The sequence below is a fragment of the Balearica regulorum genome, chromosome 6 (assembly GCF_011004875.1).
Source record: "Balearica regulorum gibbericeps isolate bBalReg1 chromosome 6, bBalReg1.pri, whole genome shotgun sequence".
Classification (NCBI taxonomy): domain Eukaryota; kingdom Metazoa; phylum Chordata; class Aves; order Gruiformes; family Gruidae; genus Balearica; species Balearica regulorum.
The window spans coordinates 30,637,814-30,654,479 of NC_046189.1; the positions used below are offsets into that span (position 1 = coordinate 30,637,814).

The following is a 16,666-nucleotide window of genomic DNA, read 5'->3' on the forward strand; positions in this document are numbered from 1 at the left end:
ACCTCCGGTTGACATGCTTTGTTTTCTTCCCCATCTCCCACCCCAGGCAGAAATTTCTCTCTCAGATAAATCCTGGGAAGGCAGACCTGCACCTGAAAGTAGCAATCTAGCTCCTGATCAGTCGTTTTAAGGAAAGGTGTATTCGGGGAGTAGATTTGATTTGGAAACCTGAAACTATAAGAATAAAAAGCTGAATTTGCCAGAAAGTTTGTTCAGCCAATATAAGCTTTATTATGGAATAGCTTTAAACCTCTAGGCTGAGAGTGAGAGGTTTTAGGTGCAGCTTTGGAAGGTGATTAATGAATAGATTTATATGTTAATCTGTTAATAAAAAATGTAGCGGACTGATAAAATATGTGACAATCATAACTCAGCTATGAGCCACATATTAAAGGCTGCATCTGCTCTAGTAGAGGTTTTGATTATGTTTTTAAATGAGGGAACTGCATTGGCCTGAAAATAAAGAAATAAATGTTTTATCTAGAAATATGTGCCATATAATTCAAAGAAGTATCTGGGAATCAGTAAGAAAGAAATAATAAAATGCTTTTAAGAAAATGTCTTCTGGAAAGTGAAGCTTATTCCTGAACATTTCAAAATGGAGTTCCTGTCAGGCAGCTCAAAGGTACATAAAGATACACAAAGTATTCTCACTCTTTCGCAAAATCACTTCCCAAACTGGATTTTAAATTGAATGATAATCTTGACACTCCAACTAGATTGAAGAAATAAACATCTCCAGCAAAGTTGGGCCAGCTTTTGAGCACCCATGGGTTTATGTTGTTGTATCAATGCCTGGCTTTCTCATGATTTTTGAAAGGATATTTTGAAAAATGGGAATGGCTGTGGCTCAAGGATGTTTCTGCAAGTAAATCTGCAATACAATACTTTTACCTCTTTGTATTGAAAAAACACACAGCGCTTTAAAAAGGGGTGCTATATCCCAGTTTCACACAGAAGCAAACACTGGGCAGAAACCAGACAGGTTAATTTTCCCTCAGGTCCCCGTGGGCAGAGCCAGCAGTATGAATTTGGGCCCTCCAAACCCCGTCTGGTGCCTATCCAGCATCTCTTGGGGATGCGAGATTTATCTATTATTTGTAAGTTTTCTGATGAGTGCCAGGGCTTTGTGAACATATTCTGAATCCTTAAAATTTCCCAGTGAAGTATTTTCACCAGGAAAGATTACTTGAGTGACAATTTGTGCTGTAAACTATATTACTCACTGCTCCCCATTGGTTTTGTTTATCATATTTTATTCAACTATACAGAGAAAAACCAAGTTAAACTCTGCCACCTCTCCTCACACTTTTATACACTTGCAGAGCATGTTTCTCATCAGCACACATAAATGTGGCACTACTGAGCCCTAAATAAGTAGAAAATAATGCATTTAATGCTCAGTTTGATTCAAAGTGCAAAATATGAAACCTGCTCCATTTGTTGCTGTGTGACATATTGAGGACTGATAGACAAGTTTTATTATTATTAACTATACTTTGTTGATAGGTACTGTTGATTTACCAGTGATTATGCTACAGAGTTAAAGACCCCTCCAGGGAATAGCAAGCAGGGAACTGTGTCTTTAGGAGCAGCTGTGCAGTTTAAGAGCCTCATCTCTGTAGCAGGGATGTTTCTGTTTCTTAGATTAAGGGAAGAAAAATTGGAGTAAAACCATCCTTACCGGAAACACACTGGATATGTAGCTGCAGTTCATCAGCTACAAGACCATGCGGAAATGTTTTGTCCCTATTTTGGGTTTGAAAAAATATCCATCCCAAAGCTCCATGACATTAACAGGAAAAAAAATTTATTTCAATAAGCTTCATATCAAGCCTTAAGAGCTGATGCTGCTTAAGCATGCTGCTAACTTTACGCTTGGGTGTAAGTCTTACGCCTCCAGTGGGACTAAGTTCATCAAGTTATGCCCTCATGACTGGGTAACATTCTCTGAAATGCCCACATGAATGTATGTGCTCTCAATTTAAATTTGGAGGAAAATTTCAAAAGCAAATAAAAAGAAGTCATGTGTTTTGTAACATTGCAGTGGGGGTAACTGGAGATCTGTAATTGGAGATGAGCCCAGGTGGTACTGGACAGTGCATAACTCCACAGGCAATCCTACCAAATTCAGGGCTATGACTATTGCGGAACTAACATGCTCTTGAAGTATTTTAAATACTATTAAGATGATATAACAAAATCGATCAGCATACAAACTTCACAGGGCTAGTTAGAAACCTTTTCACAGGAGATCTTCCATTTAAAAAATCATTAAAATAAAAACGTTTTACAAAATCCTAACAGTTTCTGTTAAACTTATCAGACAAGAGTCCAGAAGGAAACCTTGGATCCAGAGGGAATTTTTTGGTCACAAATATAAAGGAAAGGAAAGGAAAAAGGATGCCCCAAAGAAACCAGGTCAATCGCTTGAGATGAAAGAAATGCACATTCAAATCCTCTCTCTTGATGCTTCAGAAAATCACTTGACCCAGAATATTTACATCCCAAGTAACCATGTGTCTATCTCCTTCTCTTTCAGATTTTCCAAAGATGTCAAAAAGTCTTGTTTTCATGTCAGTGCAAAATATCTTGGCACCTCAAAAAGGTTGGAAAAATCATTCCCTACTCAGTTCTATTGAGAACTCGAAGTTCCAGGTAAAACCAGGGTGAACAGAGGGTAGGCACTGCACTGGGATTTATGAAATCCCTGCCAAGCAGCCTCCTTTTAAGGCACACCAGAGAATAGCATTCCTTGCTAAGAAGTCCTAATCAGCATTGTGCATTTTTAAAAATTTGCTCAAAGGCTTATGTTTTCAAAAAAGGACCCTTCCACCTACTCTATTAATTACAAACTCCAGTATAAAATGGATTTTTCTATGGCCTCCCTGTGAAAACTGCAGATTAGAAGCTAACCTTCTTTTCAAGCCCATGTGTAAATTAAACAGCATGTGTTCCAAGGGTACATCATTTAAAAAATGTATTCTATAAAATGTCTAATATTTAGAGCTTACAATGCATACAAGAGGACCGTTTAAAGATGGAGATGAAACACATTGCAGGATTTTTTTTTAAAAAGATGCTAAAAGATTAAGAACTGTAACCATTTTGAAATAACATTTCTTGGCTGCTGCAAGAAATTGAATGCTACATGCTGAAGTTTCCAAAATTAACAGGTGCTTTTGGATACCTCACCTGAGGCATCTAAGATGCTGGCTTTCAGAAATTTTTTAACAATGTGCCTTAATTTTGGAACAAAGACAGGCAGAAAAAATTGCAAGTGAGCCCCAAAATGCATTGGCCCCAATTTTCTTCTGGATGTTGACAGTCAGCAAAAAAAAAAAAAAAAAAAAAATTAACCACCACCAAAGTTTCTCATGCAACTAAAACTCATTTGGTGAAAAGTTTCTTGGGTCCTGAATGGACTTTCTGAAACACATTTTAGAAAGAGAGAGAGAGAGGAGGGGGGTAAAATCTCAAAGAAGTTGGGACATTTTGTTCTGTGAAGCAGGAAACGAGCTTGTTCTGCTTCAGTTTCTGCTCCACTCCACTCACTAGTTCTCATGTAAAATCTCAGTGCTGCAGTCTTGGAGAAACAACCTCAGCACTGTCAACAGAAGATTCAAAGTCAGGAGCAAACTTTGGTACATGGTAGAGCAGCAGGGACAAAAGCATCTAGTTCTGGAGAAGGAATCCAAGACAAAGAGCTAGGAGCTAAGAAAGGAGAAGAAATGACTCCTTTATGAAAGTATAATATGGTCCAACAGCTGACACATCCTAAAATCTATCTTTCTTCCTCCTCTCCTCTGAAATCTCAATTGCTCTATAGGGTAATGCTATCTTTTCACACAGCTCTTATCCAGTACTTGCCCACATAATGCTAAATCTTATCTTTTAGTCTACTGCAATTCCAAGACAATAACTTGCTATCCCAATTTCATGGAGTAGCTACATGATACTCCAGAGTGTTCTTTGCTGTGGAGATTACAATTAAGTTTATACTAATGGCAGTCCAACACAGATTCAGGAGTAATACCATAACTTTAGCTTCTGGAACTGAAGGCTCTTAAAATGTATTTTCAGGAGTGAAGGTTTCACAAAACAGTCCTTGAAGTTGATGGAGAACTCTTGCTCATTTTAATTGATTTTGCATTGGGCTTAAATGAAAGGCATCCACGGTCATTCAACAGGTAAAAGGAAAAAGCATAGTCTTTAGAAGTCTGGGAGCTTGAAACTTTTCTAAAATCAGAGAGTAATAACATGGTTAACACTGGGTTTGTGATACGCAATATTCATAAAGGGGATTATAATCCAGAAAAAGAAGAATTTATTCCCATTGGAAAGCAACGAATAAAGTAATGCTGTGATGAAAAACTTTATGGTCTGCTCAATGGCAGGAAATATTAATTTTCTAGTTAAAGAATAGATAACTGTCGAGGAAAACATGCATTAGGTAGAGTGAGCCAGTAAATCTACCCATTACAGAAAGTACTGAATTTGCTGTGCTAGCAAGCTTTGGCACAGAGATATTGCTCCTGCAAGATGCTGTTGCCACCCTTGCTGAAAAAACAATTAAGAGTCATCTCCTTCACAGGAACACCTTGGCCTCCTCTCCTTTCCATGATAGCTGTGGGGCTGAGATGTGCCCTTGCCTTTTCCCCACTGGGACAGTGCAGCCTAGGGATAGAGCAGATTGTGTGAAAAACACCTTTAAACTTCACCTAACCCTGCTGTAGAGAGGTATACTCCTCGCACTGCCAGGCTTTGCCCCACAACCAGTATATCCTGCTGTCTCTGTAGACTGTGCTCCTCATGTTCTTGCCCTCACCTCACGGAAGTACAAATGCAAGGGAGCAGACATCTGTCAACACAATCCTGCACCTTGAAGCTGATTTAGCACCACTGGCAACCTGAAGAGTAAGTCCCATGAGCAGAAATAAATCAGACCACAATCTCAAGATGAAAAACTATCCCCAAATCAAGCCTGACAAGATCCACACTGTATTTTACTTACAAGCAAAGAGGAGATACAAAACAACCCAAATCAGAGTTGCGATTACTTCTTAAACTGCACTCTCACCCTCTATAGAACTAACTGCAAATTCCTTGCATTTCTTGTCTCCCTTTCTGATCTGATCTTTAAAATGATGCATGGCGAAGGGAAGGTGGGAGGGGGTGCCTCTAAGCCACATCATGTGCTTTATGGAGACAAGCCAAGCAGCTACCTAGGCAACCATTAGGTCGGGAAACAATCGCTTCCATCATTCCCAACACGTGTGTCAACATAATTCCATGCTCTCTTTGTCATGTAAAAAGTCTTGGCAAAGTGACCGGATACACCCAGAAAGCAGGAGCAAACTAAGCTCATTATGTTAACCGGAGATCCCACAGCATCCTCCAGTGCCATAGAAGGAGACTTCCCATGTTTTGCAGCGTAGGAAAGGAAACTCGCTGCACTGAAAAGGGCCCAAGCCAAGCCTGACTTCAGAAGTGTATAAGGGAGATTCACAATTTGGATCTCTTGTCTACTGCAATTCCAAGACAATAACTTCCTATCCCAACTAAGTGGAGTAGCTACAAGATACTCCAGAGTGTTCTTTGCTGTGGAGATTACAAAATTAAGTTTATACTAATGGCAGTCCAACACAGATTCAGGAGTAATACCATAATTTTAGCTTCTGGAACTAAAGACTCCTAAAATGTATTTTTAGGAATGACAATTTCACAAAACGATCCTTGAAGTTGATGAAGAACTCTTGCGAACAGTCAAGAAACATAATTTTAAAATGTTACTGTTCTTGCATTAATATTTTGGTGAGAGTAGCATGTGCTTTTCTAAGAGACCTAAGTTAGGTCAGTCACTGGATGAGAATTTACCTCCATTTTGAAATTTTAGCTGTATGTAAGCTCACCTTGCATAACTACAGAGACTTCGCTCTCTTGCATGCTTGCTGGAAGCCTTCCAGCCATGCTAATATGGCTCTGCAAAGGGAAACTCCTGCCAAACGGGAGTATCAGCTTCTCTAACTCTTTATTGTTGTCATTGGTAACTCCAGACATTGTTTTCCTTTTAAAGGAAGATTCAATGCATTTTACAACCATTAAACATCTTTTCTTCTCTCCGTCTATACTTGTAACTCCTACTAACAGCAAAAGGCTTGTGCACATGGCAATGACTGACAATATTAGTCTAATGGCTTCTTTGCCTGGTCAGGTACAGGGGGAAGGCCCTTTATTCTGTCTGAAAAATGCTGAATACATCTTTGGTGCTCTAGCAACTGTAGAAAATGGTAAATATGCCAGAGCATAGGCATTTATTTGTTTAAAGATAAGCAGTAGAGGTTTTCACTAACAATTTTTGCTGCATCTTTCAATTCCAAATTCAGTGCAGTTGGAGGAAAGTCCTAATACTGCTGGATATTTGCAAGCCCTTTCAAACTTTAGCTCCTTTGCCTCCATCCTGCCATGGGTAACATACATTTTTCAATTCATTTTGCCTCCTGAAAGCTTGCAAGTCCAATCTTGGTTTTAGTAATGCATTCAGCAAAACACAGCTCCCCAGCAATCCATGTTCACAAAGGCCAACAGTGGCTAAAAATAAAGATGGACAAGAATAGTAAAAGCTTCTACTACATGTTGCTGACATCTCCTCTAATGAAAGCCAAGGATTTTTATTGATTGTTGTGTTTAAGCCTGTATTGGCCACACTACATGCTTTGTTCCTTAAGATGCCATATTTTTGGCAGATCCCATTACCACCCAAACACTCAAGAACCACGAGCAGAGAGCGCTGTCCAAATGAGCAAGTGTAGAAGAGCCCTTCCCCCAGCATTATTGTTGGAGTGGGAATAAGCATCTGATTCTGACTTTGCCTTCTTCCGGCTCCATCACTCTGGGCAAATTTACACTATACAGCCTTCGGAAAATGTACATCAAATATTACAGAACATTCATTAGCAAGTCAAATAAAATGAGAAAGTAAAAAGGGAACATACCTGAATAAGAGAAACGTTGTGTAGACTAAGTCTGAAGAGGTAGTTCCTGCATAAACAAGCAGAACAATGACAAATCATTAGGCTACCAAAAGAAGGAAGGGAAAAACTATAAAAGCAAGTCATAGTTTTTGGTCATTCATTTCTACGGACAACGAGCTTTTCTTGGACTCCTCTCCACAGAATGCAAAAATAGTTATAGGCCCTTTGCTCATCAATGCTTTAGTGAACCTCATAACAAAGTCCTGAGCAGGTCTGGAGTGAAATAGTCCAGAACTTATAATGAAGAACCAAAATGAAATCCCAACAACACAGGGACTGTTTCTAAACCCTCAAAGGGCTTTGGTTGAACTATTGTATGGGCTGTGCTCATGTTTTTGTCTGCATTCTGAGAAAGCTGGGGCTGGACAGAAGCCAGCTGGAGCAAAGCTGACTTCTGTAGTATGCTCCCCCCAAGCCTGTCCTTGTGGGTGCTCCCATTCGGGACTTGGTGGAAACGGAGGAGAAGAGGACAGATATCTGTGCAAAATCTCTCTGCACAGAAAACCAGCAGGGAAATCAAGGCAGTGACTGCAGATACTCCCAATCCTCCTGTCATCACATCTCCACAGGCAAAGTGAGGGAATTCCTGACAGAAGTCACTGTAGCATGAGATGCCACACATAAGCTGAGCTCCAGTAGCGCTCCTTCTGCATGTTCATATCCCATCACAAACAGGAAGGAACACACATTTGCATAAATACCTATGGATGAGGTTTAGTTCACAGGATTTATGTCACATTTTTGCTTGCTAAGACAATGCAGTTACCAGGAATCAGCAGACATATTAAGCCATACGGACTTGATTGTGTGCTTGAGGATTTTGGCCACATCTAAATTCGTATTTTTGCATCCCATCTGTCAGGGGGTCTGAAGAGCTGTGATCCTTTTCCAACATCCCTGTAACCACAATCTCCCAGAGAAGACACAATTATATTATACCAGGTGAAGTATATTTTTGGAGGTGGCTCTATTTAAATAGTAGAAAGTGCAGCTTTGATGATATAACTTCATCCTCTTTAGAGGTGTCAGTATACAGACATTCCTCAAGCTAGTAGAAAAGCAAGTTCCAGTCTTAGGTCAGAGAAGTCAGAGAAATCAGTGGAAAGCTCCTATAGTGATGAAAAGGTCCTAAGGACTCTTCTGAAGAGCTTCGTTTAGGGTCTGTAGTCAGCAGTGGAATCTGCCCAAGCAAAAAAGTTATTCAAATTTCAACACATGGGAAATTCATATTGGGTCACAATGACCACTACAAGGTTTGAGCAATTTTTTCTTCTGTTATCTCTCACTTGTATATCACCTAAGTGATAATCATAGAGTTGTCTGTATACTTTGTCCCAGTTCTATAAGTAAATCAAAAGGTCTCAACTGCTGCTGACTGTCAATAAAGAAGAATGGGAACAAGGATGATGGGGAACTCAGGAAGTCAAACTTCAAACCAAATCTTCAGCCAATGTAGCTCTGATTTGGTCTGATTTGCATCATCCTATTCTATACTGGTACTGGTTACCCAAAGAAGAATGACACCCATTAGCAATATCTGAACAAAATCTATCAGAAATTATTATACCTCCTGTAAGTATGCAGAGAAGTACACATACAGACACACACAGATCTCCATCTTCTCTCCTAGTCCTATCACTAGAGATCCAGCAGTTCTTTTGTACAGTCTGAAACCCAATTCTGTCTCAAAGGGCTGCATAGTTTCCCAAGTGATTTGTTATTAACTCTTTAGCATCAGCTACAGACTTAAATATTATATCCTGCAGGTGCATGCAGCAGACCAGAGGCACTAACCGTACATACATCTAAAATTTCAAAATGGAGGTAAATTCTCATCCAGTGACTGATCTGACTTAACTCCCTTGGAAAAGCACATGCTACTCTCACCAAAATATTAATGCAATTCCAGGACATGAGATATCATGGGATAACCCTTCTCCTGTAGAAGTTAAACATGTCACTGGCCTCCAATCTTACAACACCCGAAGGAGAGATTCTCATAACTAGGGACTTGAAGTTGCTATCCTGTTGTTAAGCATGCTATTTAAATGCATTGATTTTGGAAGCCTTATAATACAGATTTCAGCTCCTTGTTTTAGTCTTGTAAAAAGCTGGAGAATTTGACTGAGTAATAAATTTTAATATTAGGGTTTTTTCACTGATAGCACTGCAGAGCAAATTCAACCAAAATATCTTTAATGGAAGAGACGTATCTAAAGGACACAATTTTCGTTGCACTCAGCCAAAACAGATGCAGACAGGAATAGTGTCCATTTAAATAAAGCCAGTCTCTGTCCTCTCAGTGACTGCTGTGCAGCACCTGGACAAAGTATTAGCGGTGAGATCACTCAGGTGGCTGAGACCTAAACCAGGCAGGAACGTAGTACTGATGAGAATAACACAATGATCTTCCAAAGGCTTCATACTAACCTTAGCTCTCTAAGTGTGACCTTGTGGCCTTCTTACAGAAAGGAGGGTTTCCCTACATTTTTCAGCAGCTTGCTTCACCTGGTGTCTGCACAGCCACTGGCAGTTTCTTTTTGTTTGTTTGATCCTTCTCACATCTCATCAGCAGTAATATGAACACCGGTAGGCAGACCAGGTTATCAGAGACACCTCCGGACTCCCGTTGACCTGCCCAGCTAGAACTGACTAATCCTTAATTAATAACATGCTCTTTTAACCATATTTGTTCTCTAAACCTATACCAGGAGTAAAAAGCCAAGGGGAAAGATCTGCTGAATAAGACAGTGTCATTTTTATGAATTGCATTTTAGCTGCAATTTCAGTCCAAGAATGAGCAAGGTCTCTGAATGACAGGCATGGTTTATTGTACCTAGAACTGCCCCATTTGTGTCCTTTTTTCTGCTTGTGTTTGAAGTTATGTCTGTTTAATACCTTGCTGAACTATAATTTAAAGCAGCTGAAAGAGTAGGATTAAGAAATGTATGAGAACACTGAGATCTCTGTGAATGGATGAGATGCCGCCTTGGTCTTTTTTTTTTTCCCCATTATTTTGTCTTGTAAGTGAATGTTGGCTAATTCCTTTCTCTCTTAAATTAAACCCATCTGGACTAGGCCAGAAGAGTGATTGCCTGGTGCAACCAGCTATTCTAATAAACTCCTTCTCCTGTATAAAAAGCTGGTGCACAAACCTGGAGGGATAGGACAACCTTCTTACTTTCTGTCCTAAAAGGTCACACAACTTCACTCCATGGCATTAAAACATGAGTTTTGTTTCATCCCCAAGTTGGCTGCATTTCAGCCATCTCCAGAGCAAGCGACTACACTCCTCTAAGTACTCTGGGACAAATTGTATTATACACATTAAAAAGTGCCTCAAACTGCTAATTATTATTGCTACTAACCTTATTATTCATGAACATCAGTGCATTTCTAAAAACACCCATGTTATACAGTAATACCCTGAAGTCTCAGCCAAGCCTGTGGTTTTGTTGCGTTAAGACACAGAGTGGGTTGACGGTGGTTCCTTTGGAGACTGATTCACAGCAGATGCCTATTTAAACAACCTGAGGGTGGATCCTCCCTCTGTCACCTCTGATTGCAGGGGGATATTATCCCCCAGCTCAGGTATACGAAGTTAGCTGCTGTAAAGACCCTCCTGCTCTATACAACCTAGTCTTGAAAAATTTGCCATCTAAATATATACAGAAAAGTGAAAAAGAGACATTGTTCTCATTTAAATTTAAAGCACAGACTGAGCAACTTAGCCAACATCACAGACCATATCTGCAGCACAAACAGGAGCTGATCTCCTGGTCCATTAGTCTATGCCCTGGTTAGGAGAATAACTTGCCCCCAAAATTGGGGCACAGCATGTAGTGCCATTTACACTCATGGAAATTGGGTAGACGTCGATTAACTTTCCTGAACTGGGCCCTCTATGATAGTCTGCGTGTGAACAGAGCCCAGCTGCAGTATAAATCCTGTAGATGAAAGTATTTGTTAATTGGCTTCATAATTTGTGTTTGGCTGCCTTGTAAAATGATTAAGTGCTCACTGTGCCTGGTACCACAAAGCATACGTACCAGAACAGCAGGAGAGCGGCCGAGATGTATTTCGAGAAAGGGTGGAAGAATATATCCACTTAAATCTGCTTGCCATGACATTCCCAAGTCAAAGCTGCTTATTAAGTGTTTATTTTATACAGCCAAGCGCACCTTGGATGAACTTTGTAACATGATGCCCATGCACTTGTTCACACATTGCCTGGCCTTGAAACAATTTACAGTGAAGGCAAAGTACTTCGTCTATGATGCCATTGAGCAACAGGGCTACAAGACAAATTAAGCTTTTCCAATGGGGAGCCACATAACAAGAGTGCTTGAATAATAGCAGAGACCCTTTCTCTTAGGAGTTCTGAAATTATAAGGGTTGCAATATGCTTCAGACTCTCATTCAGGCCTCTTTTTCAGTGCCTCTTTTCCGGCACTGCATCTGTCAGCACTGTGCTGGCTGATTAAAAGGTGCTTCCTTCTAATTAAAAAGAGAGCACGCTTTTCCATTCTGCTGTGGTAGATGAGGGGGAACATCCCTGCAGTTGATGGACTGAACAGGTGTAAATGAAAGAGTACTCTAGCTTCAGATTCTTTTTTCTATTTAAATGAGTGAGGTTTGTTCACATTTCCCAACTCTGTCCCCCTCCACACACACCAAGCAGGTAAGAGAACCTCTCTGTGCTTCAGAACAACCCCTGCTAGCAAACTGGGAGCCGTGAGATGCCTAGTGCTGACCACCACCGGAACCTCTCAGGACTTTGACACTCACACAGAGACCAACAATGTGCTGCCTTATCTCAGCTGGTCTGTATCACTACAAGACATGTACACTTGCTTGCATGTTGCTACTTGCCTGCACCTTATAGTAGACATGAGGAGCTCACCTCTCCCTCATTACAAGGCAGGCTATCTCAAGCCCCCTCTCTTTGTACGCAATTACCCTGCAAGTAGAAACAAAGCCAACAGAAGCTGATAATAATGTTTGATCATGCTAAATAGAAGTTCGTTTAGGGAAAGCTGAAGACCACTGAGTGAAGAGTTGTCCTCCCCTTTGGGGACTATTACTGCACTGAAACAGGTATGCAACACAGCCCACATGAGGTACTGGAGACTCAAGTAGGCTCGTGGTGCTCTGGGAAGGCATTCCCTGCACTATAGAAGAGAAGAGAATATTTCCGTTGGAAGGGACCTACCACGATCATCTAGTCTCACTGCCTGACCACTTCAGGGCTGACCAAAAGTTAAAGTGTGTTGTTAAGGGCATTATCCAAATGCCTCTTAAACACTGACAGGCTTGGGGCATCGACCACCTCTCTAGGAAGCCTGTTGCAGTGTTTGACCACCCTCTCAGTAAAGAAATGCTTCCTAATGTCCAGTCTGAACTTCCCTGGCGCAGCTTTGAACCATTCCCACGTGTCCTGTCACTGGATCCCAGGGAGAAGAGCTCAGCACCTCCCTCTCCACGTCCCCTCCTCAGGGGGAGATTGTACTGCAATCAGAAGCCAGGTCTGCAAGAGGGACTCACAACTGTCACAGCACAGATAGTAAGAAAAATAATTAACAGAGCAGGGTCCTTTGGGCGGTACAAAACAAGACACAGAATTATGCATGTGACAAATCTAATGCTCCCTTCTGGCACTCCTGGAAGCCACGTGCTGGGGCTGAGCCTCGGGCTAGAAGCCAGCAACTCCTGTCAGCTCTTCCTATCTTTGCTCCTGGAGGCCTTAGATATACTTTGTACTTCCACGGTAAATGACAAACACAGCTTAGTCATGCTTCACGACTCCCTGGGAGTTGGTTAGTATCATTCTGCCCTTATACTAATGGAGAAAATGAGCCAGAGAAAGGTTAAATGACCTTCTGTAAAGCACACAGCAAGTCAGTGATGGAATCGAGATCAGACCCCAGGGCTCTTGGCTACCAAATCTCATGCTAGATTAACACACAGTGCCTCTACACAGGTCCAGCTGTGGCTGAACTTTTCAGATGGTTATCCACGTTTCTGAACTAGCCAACCATCCCAAGAAATTCTGCTCTTGAAGGATGATTCTGGCCTTTGCTCTCAGAAGGAGTTAATTAGATGCCTGCACCGGAGTGTGATGTGACAATCCATTTGCAAATGCTACTCCAGTGATTCATTTGGGAGGCCTGGCATACATATGCTGGAGAAAAGGTGGAGAGCTAGCATCTCCCTTACAAGCGGGATCCTTATTTACCAGTAATTTTGTTTCTATTGAAGAAAAACTTGTCTGGTACATCATTCTTCCTTACAAATCAATAGATGGGCAACAGAGAACCATACTGAATGGCGTACAGTAATATGATGCAGTTGCTGTATGAAAAATTGCTTTTCCAAAGAAACATTTCTGTGATAAATCCAGCCAGAGCTAGAGGAGCATCCTCTTAGAAGAGGCTCCTTACGCAAGCAGCATATCATTCTGATTAAGCAGCTTCCAAATTAAGCCAGAGTCCCAGCTACTGTTTCCGGGTTGCGACTGAGGCCCATTTAGTACTTCTCAGTGGAAACAAGGATGAAAATCAAATCCGGTATATTCTGGTCAATGGAGAAGAACTACCAGCAGCTTTAATGGTGCAGGGTGCATGGCACAGATCTGCTCAGGCTTGATGCTGTGTACGCAGGGGCAGCTCTAGGAAGAGTCAAAAGAGGCAGATGCTTATGGCAGCAGAGCATGCAGGAAAACAGCAAAACTGTTGCACCCTTGGACTATACCAATATTCAGAAAACTAGATGGATGGGAGGGAGAAGCAGGAAGGGGATCGGCCCTTGGATCGACAGCCGTGTCCCCTCTTCCATTGGCTCACAAGAGGAGCAGCAAGTTGGCTCTGGTGTCTCTGAGCCTTCTCTTTCCCCAGGGCAGGAGAGGCAAAGCTCCAGTGTGATCCCACCTCCTTGGGGGTGACACTGTTTGCTGTGCTCCTGAGACACCTTAAACCACCTGTTTGCTGTAGGGTAGCCATATGTACACACTTCAGAAAATGGGGAGTGTGATATTTTTTTTGTAATATTGTTGTAACATATTTATAAAATGCAGGCCAATTTCCATATTTTTTTTGTTACATTTCCCTCCCTCTGTTTCACTAGATGAGTTTCTTCAAAACCTCAGAGATGGAAACTGAGCCAAATTTTCAAAACTCGTGTGTGGGTTTGTTCCTATTTTCCTGGAAGAGTGAGTCCATCTCTGGGACCATCACGTATTATCCCACATGCCACCTCAAGTCTCTTGACGTGTGGCTGACAGCTCTTCTCTCCCCCTCTCATCCAGTTGGCAGAGTCACAGAGCACTTACAGCACCTTGATATGGCCCCAAGCCACATGGGGACCTTTGATCTCCTGTTTGCCTATTGCTTTTAGTTGTGCTTTCAATAAGTCATACTGTAAATTCCTCTTCTTCTGATGCACTGATTATTGTTCAAATATTCTCGGGCCGCCCCCCCCCCCCCCCCCGCCTACTTAGGCTGATAAACATGCTCAGTTCTGTCAGGCTTTCTTCGAACTATGGATGAGTTCAACATGACTTGTATGCAAATACCGATAGAGTTGGCTGATGAGCTTAAGTTATTGCCAACCAATCCCTTCTCTTTTCTACGGTTTTTATACCTTTGCAGTGTCACAGAACAGTAGGCTTAGCACCTAAACATCTGGATATGCAAGTCACAGTGGTGAGTCCTGCTATATAAAACTGACATATCACCAACTTAACCAGAGCAAGAGAGAGTATTTTCAGCAATGCAAAAGGAATCTGCCCTGCAGCCCATCCTGGGATGCTGTAAAACACATTAGGTCCAAGCCTCCAAGGATTTTGCCAAAATATTCTGACCTTGTGTTTGCTTGCACCCCATTCTCTGAAATACAGTCTTCAAACTTAATTATTCTCAGTGTGTTACTAAAGTAAGTGAGCCTCTCACGGGTGGCTGCTTTTGTGATAGGGTATCACCAATTTTCATTTTATCTGGAATATGAGATATTTTTCCAGTCAGGCCTGCAATTCGCTGTGCAAGGACGCTTCCCATCGGCCTGCGCTGCGCCAGGATTGCCTTTCACACAGCACTGGCTGCGCAGGCACTGGCCATGAGTCTGCTGAAAGCCTGGGTCCTCTGATGATGGGCAAAAGCATGCGGACTACCACGCCAGTGAGGTCATTGCAGAGAGGTAGATGGTACTGCCTTGCAGGCAATTTGAAGGACCAGCTGCTTTCTCTGCCAACAAAGATGACAGACCAGAGACTGCTGTTGCCTCACCCTTTTCTCTACACACAACACCTGGGGCAAAGCTGTCTCTTTGCTCTCCTACAGCTGCAGCTTCTTCTGTGCATTGGTCCAGCCCAGCAACCTGACAGTGCTGCAGCATAGCATTTTATTTGATTTATTTAATTTTGAGTTAATTAGAATTCACATTCTGTGCTTGAATGAATGCACAAATTTTAACTAAGAAAAAAAAAAACACTTTGAACAAAATTTGGACCAGGCTCCAAAGTTTCCAGAATCCCATAATTACAAAAATTCTCCTTCTGTCCTTTCCTGTCCACACCTCTTCCCTTCCTCCCCAAGGGGTATAAGTCAGGGACAGCACAGATTTGGGGTATGGTGAATTCAGACTCCTTGCAGACCAGCAGAGGAAAGCAAATTCTATAGGTATGAATGACACGTGCTAGTGGGGCTTCGCCCCTCCACACTTTTACAAAGGCTGAGCTGACCTCACCTGGCACGGTATCAGAGAGGAAAATCTCCCTCTGAACTATCCCAGGCTCAACCAGAGAGGTTAAAACCTGCACTTTAAATCACACTTTTGTTCCCTGTGTGCACCCCCAATTATGGATTTAACTAGCTGCAATGTCTAATCACAGGTTTCTCACCTTCACCATATTCTTTACCATGCAGGTCAGGCGGCTTCTTTAAAAAACATCAATGGTCCTTTGAAAGTTTCTGTTAATTTCAGAGAGTGATTCTCTCTTTTTTTCTCACATCACCATGTTATCTGCCCTCTCCAGAAACTGATTCTCCTTTTTTTCCTCACATCACCATATTTTTTGCCCCCCTCTAGCCCCCACACAAAGATGCAACTTTAATTAGAGCATTCTTTTGTCTGATATAGGAAAAATCACAGTGAGAAAGGATGGTATTTGTTTCTCTAGGTTTCTCTGCAGCAGCGCTTTCAGCTACCCTCCTACGATCTGGATATAATCAAAAACATTATCATGCTCTTTGCTTGCTCACGTCCTCATTAATACCTCAACTGGCAAGGTAATTTCTCAGCCAAATGTGTCTTAGTAAGGGGTAAAGCTGGCACAAGACAACGTGATACTAATGCAAGCCATCAGAAATGGCAGTAACTCAGCTCAGTCATTTTGTCTCAGAAAAGTATTGAGTCAAATCCTATAGTCAGGGACGAATGGCGTGTCATTCCTGGCTGATAACAGGACAAGCCTGTGAAGCCTGTGGACTATTTAACCTTTGGCTATGCCCATGCGGTTGTGGCCAATGTTAACTTGTTTGCATGTTAGTCTCTCCATCCTATATGAAACCTGACTTTTTCAGCCATGCTGAAGCCCCACTGGCCCAGTGTAACTGTATGGGACTCACAGATTTCATAAG

At 41.8% G+C, this 16,666-nt stretch overlaps 1 protein-coding gene across 3 annotated transcripts in view; it reads right to left on the reverse strand.

Annotated features, from left to right (window-relative positions):
• The window catches only part of SEMA5B (semaphorin 5B), a 272,595-nt gene that overhangs the window by 96,925 nt on the left and 159,004 nt on the right, over positions 1-16,666 (reverse strand). For all 3 annotated transcript variants that reach the window (XM_075757063.1, XM_075757062.1, XM_075757064.1), the window contains one exon: positions 6,996-7,041. In XM_075757063.1, coding sequence (XP_075613178.1) covers positions 6,996-7,041 — 46 coding nt within the window. The remainder of the gene's footprint in view (positions 1-6,995; positions 7,042-16,666) is intronic.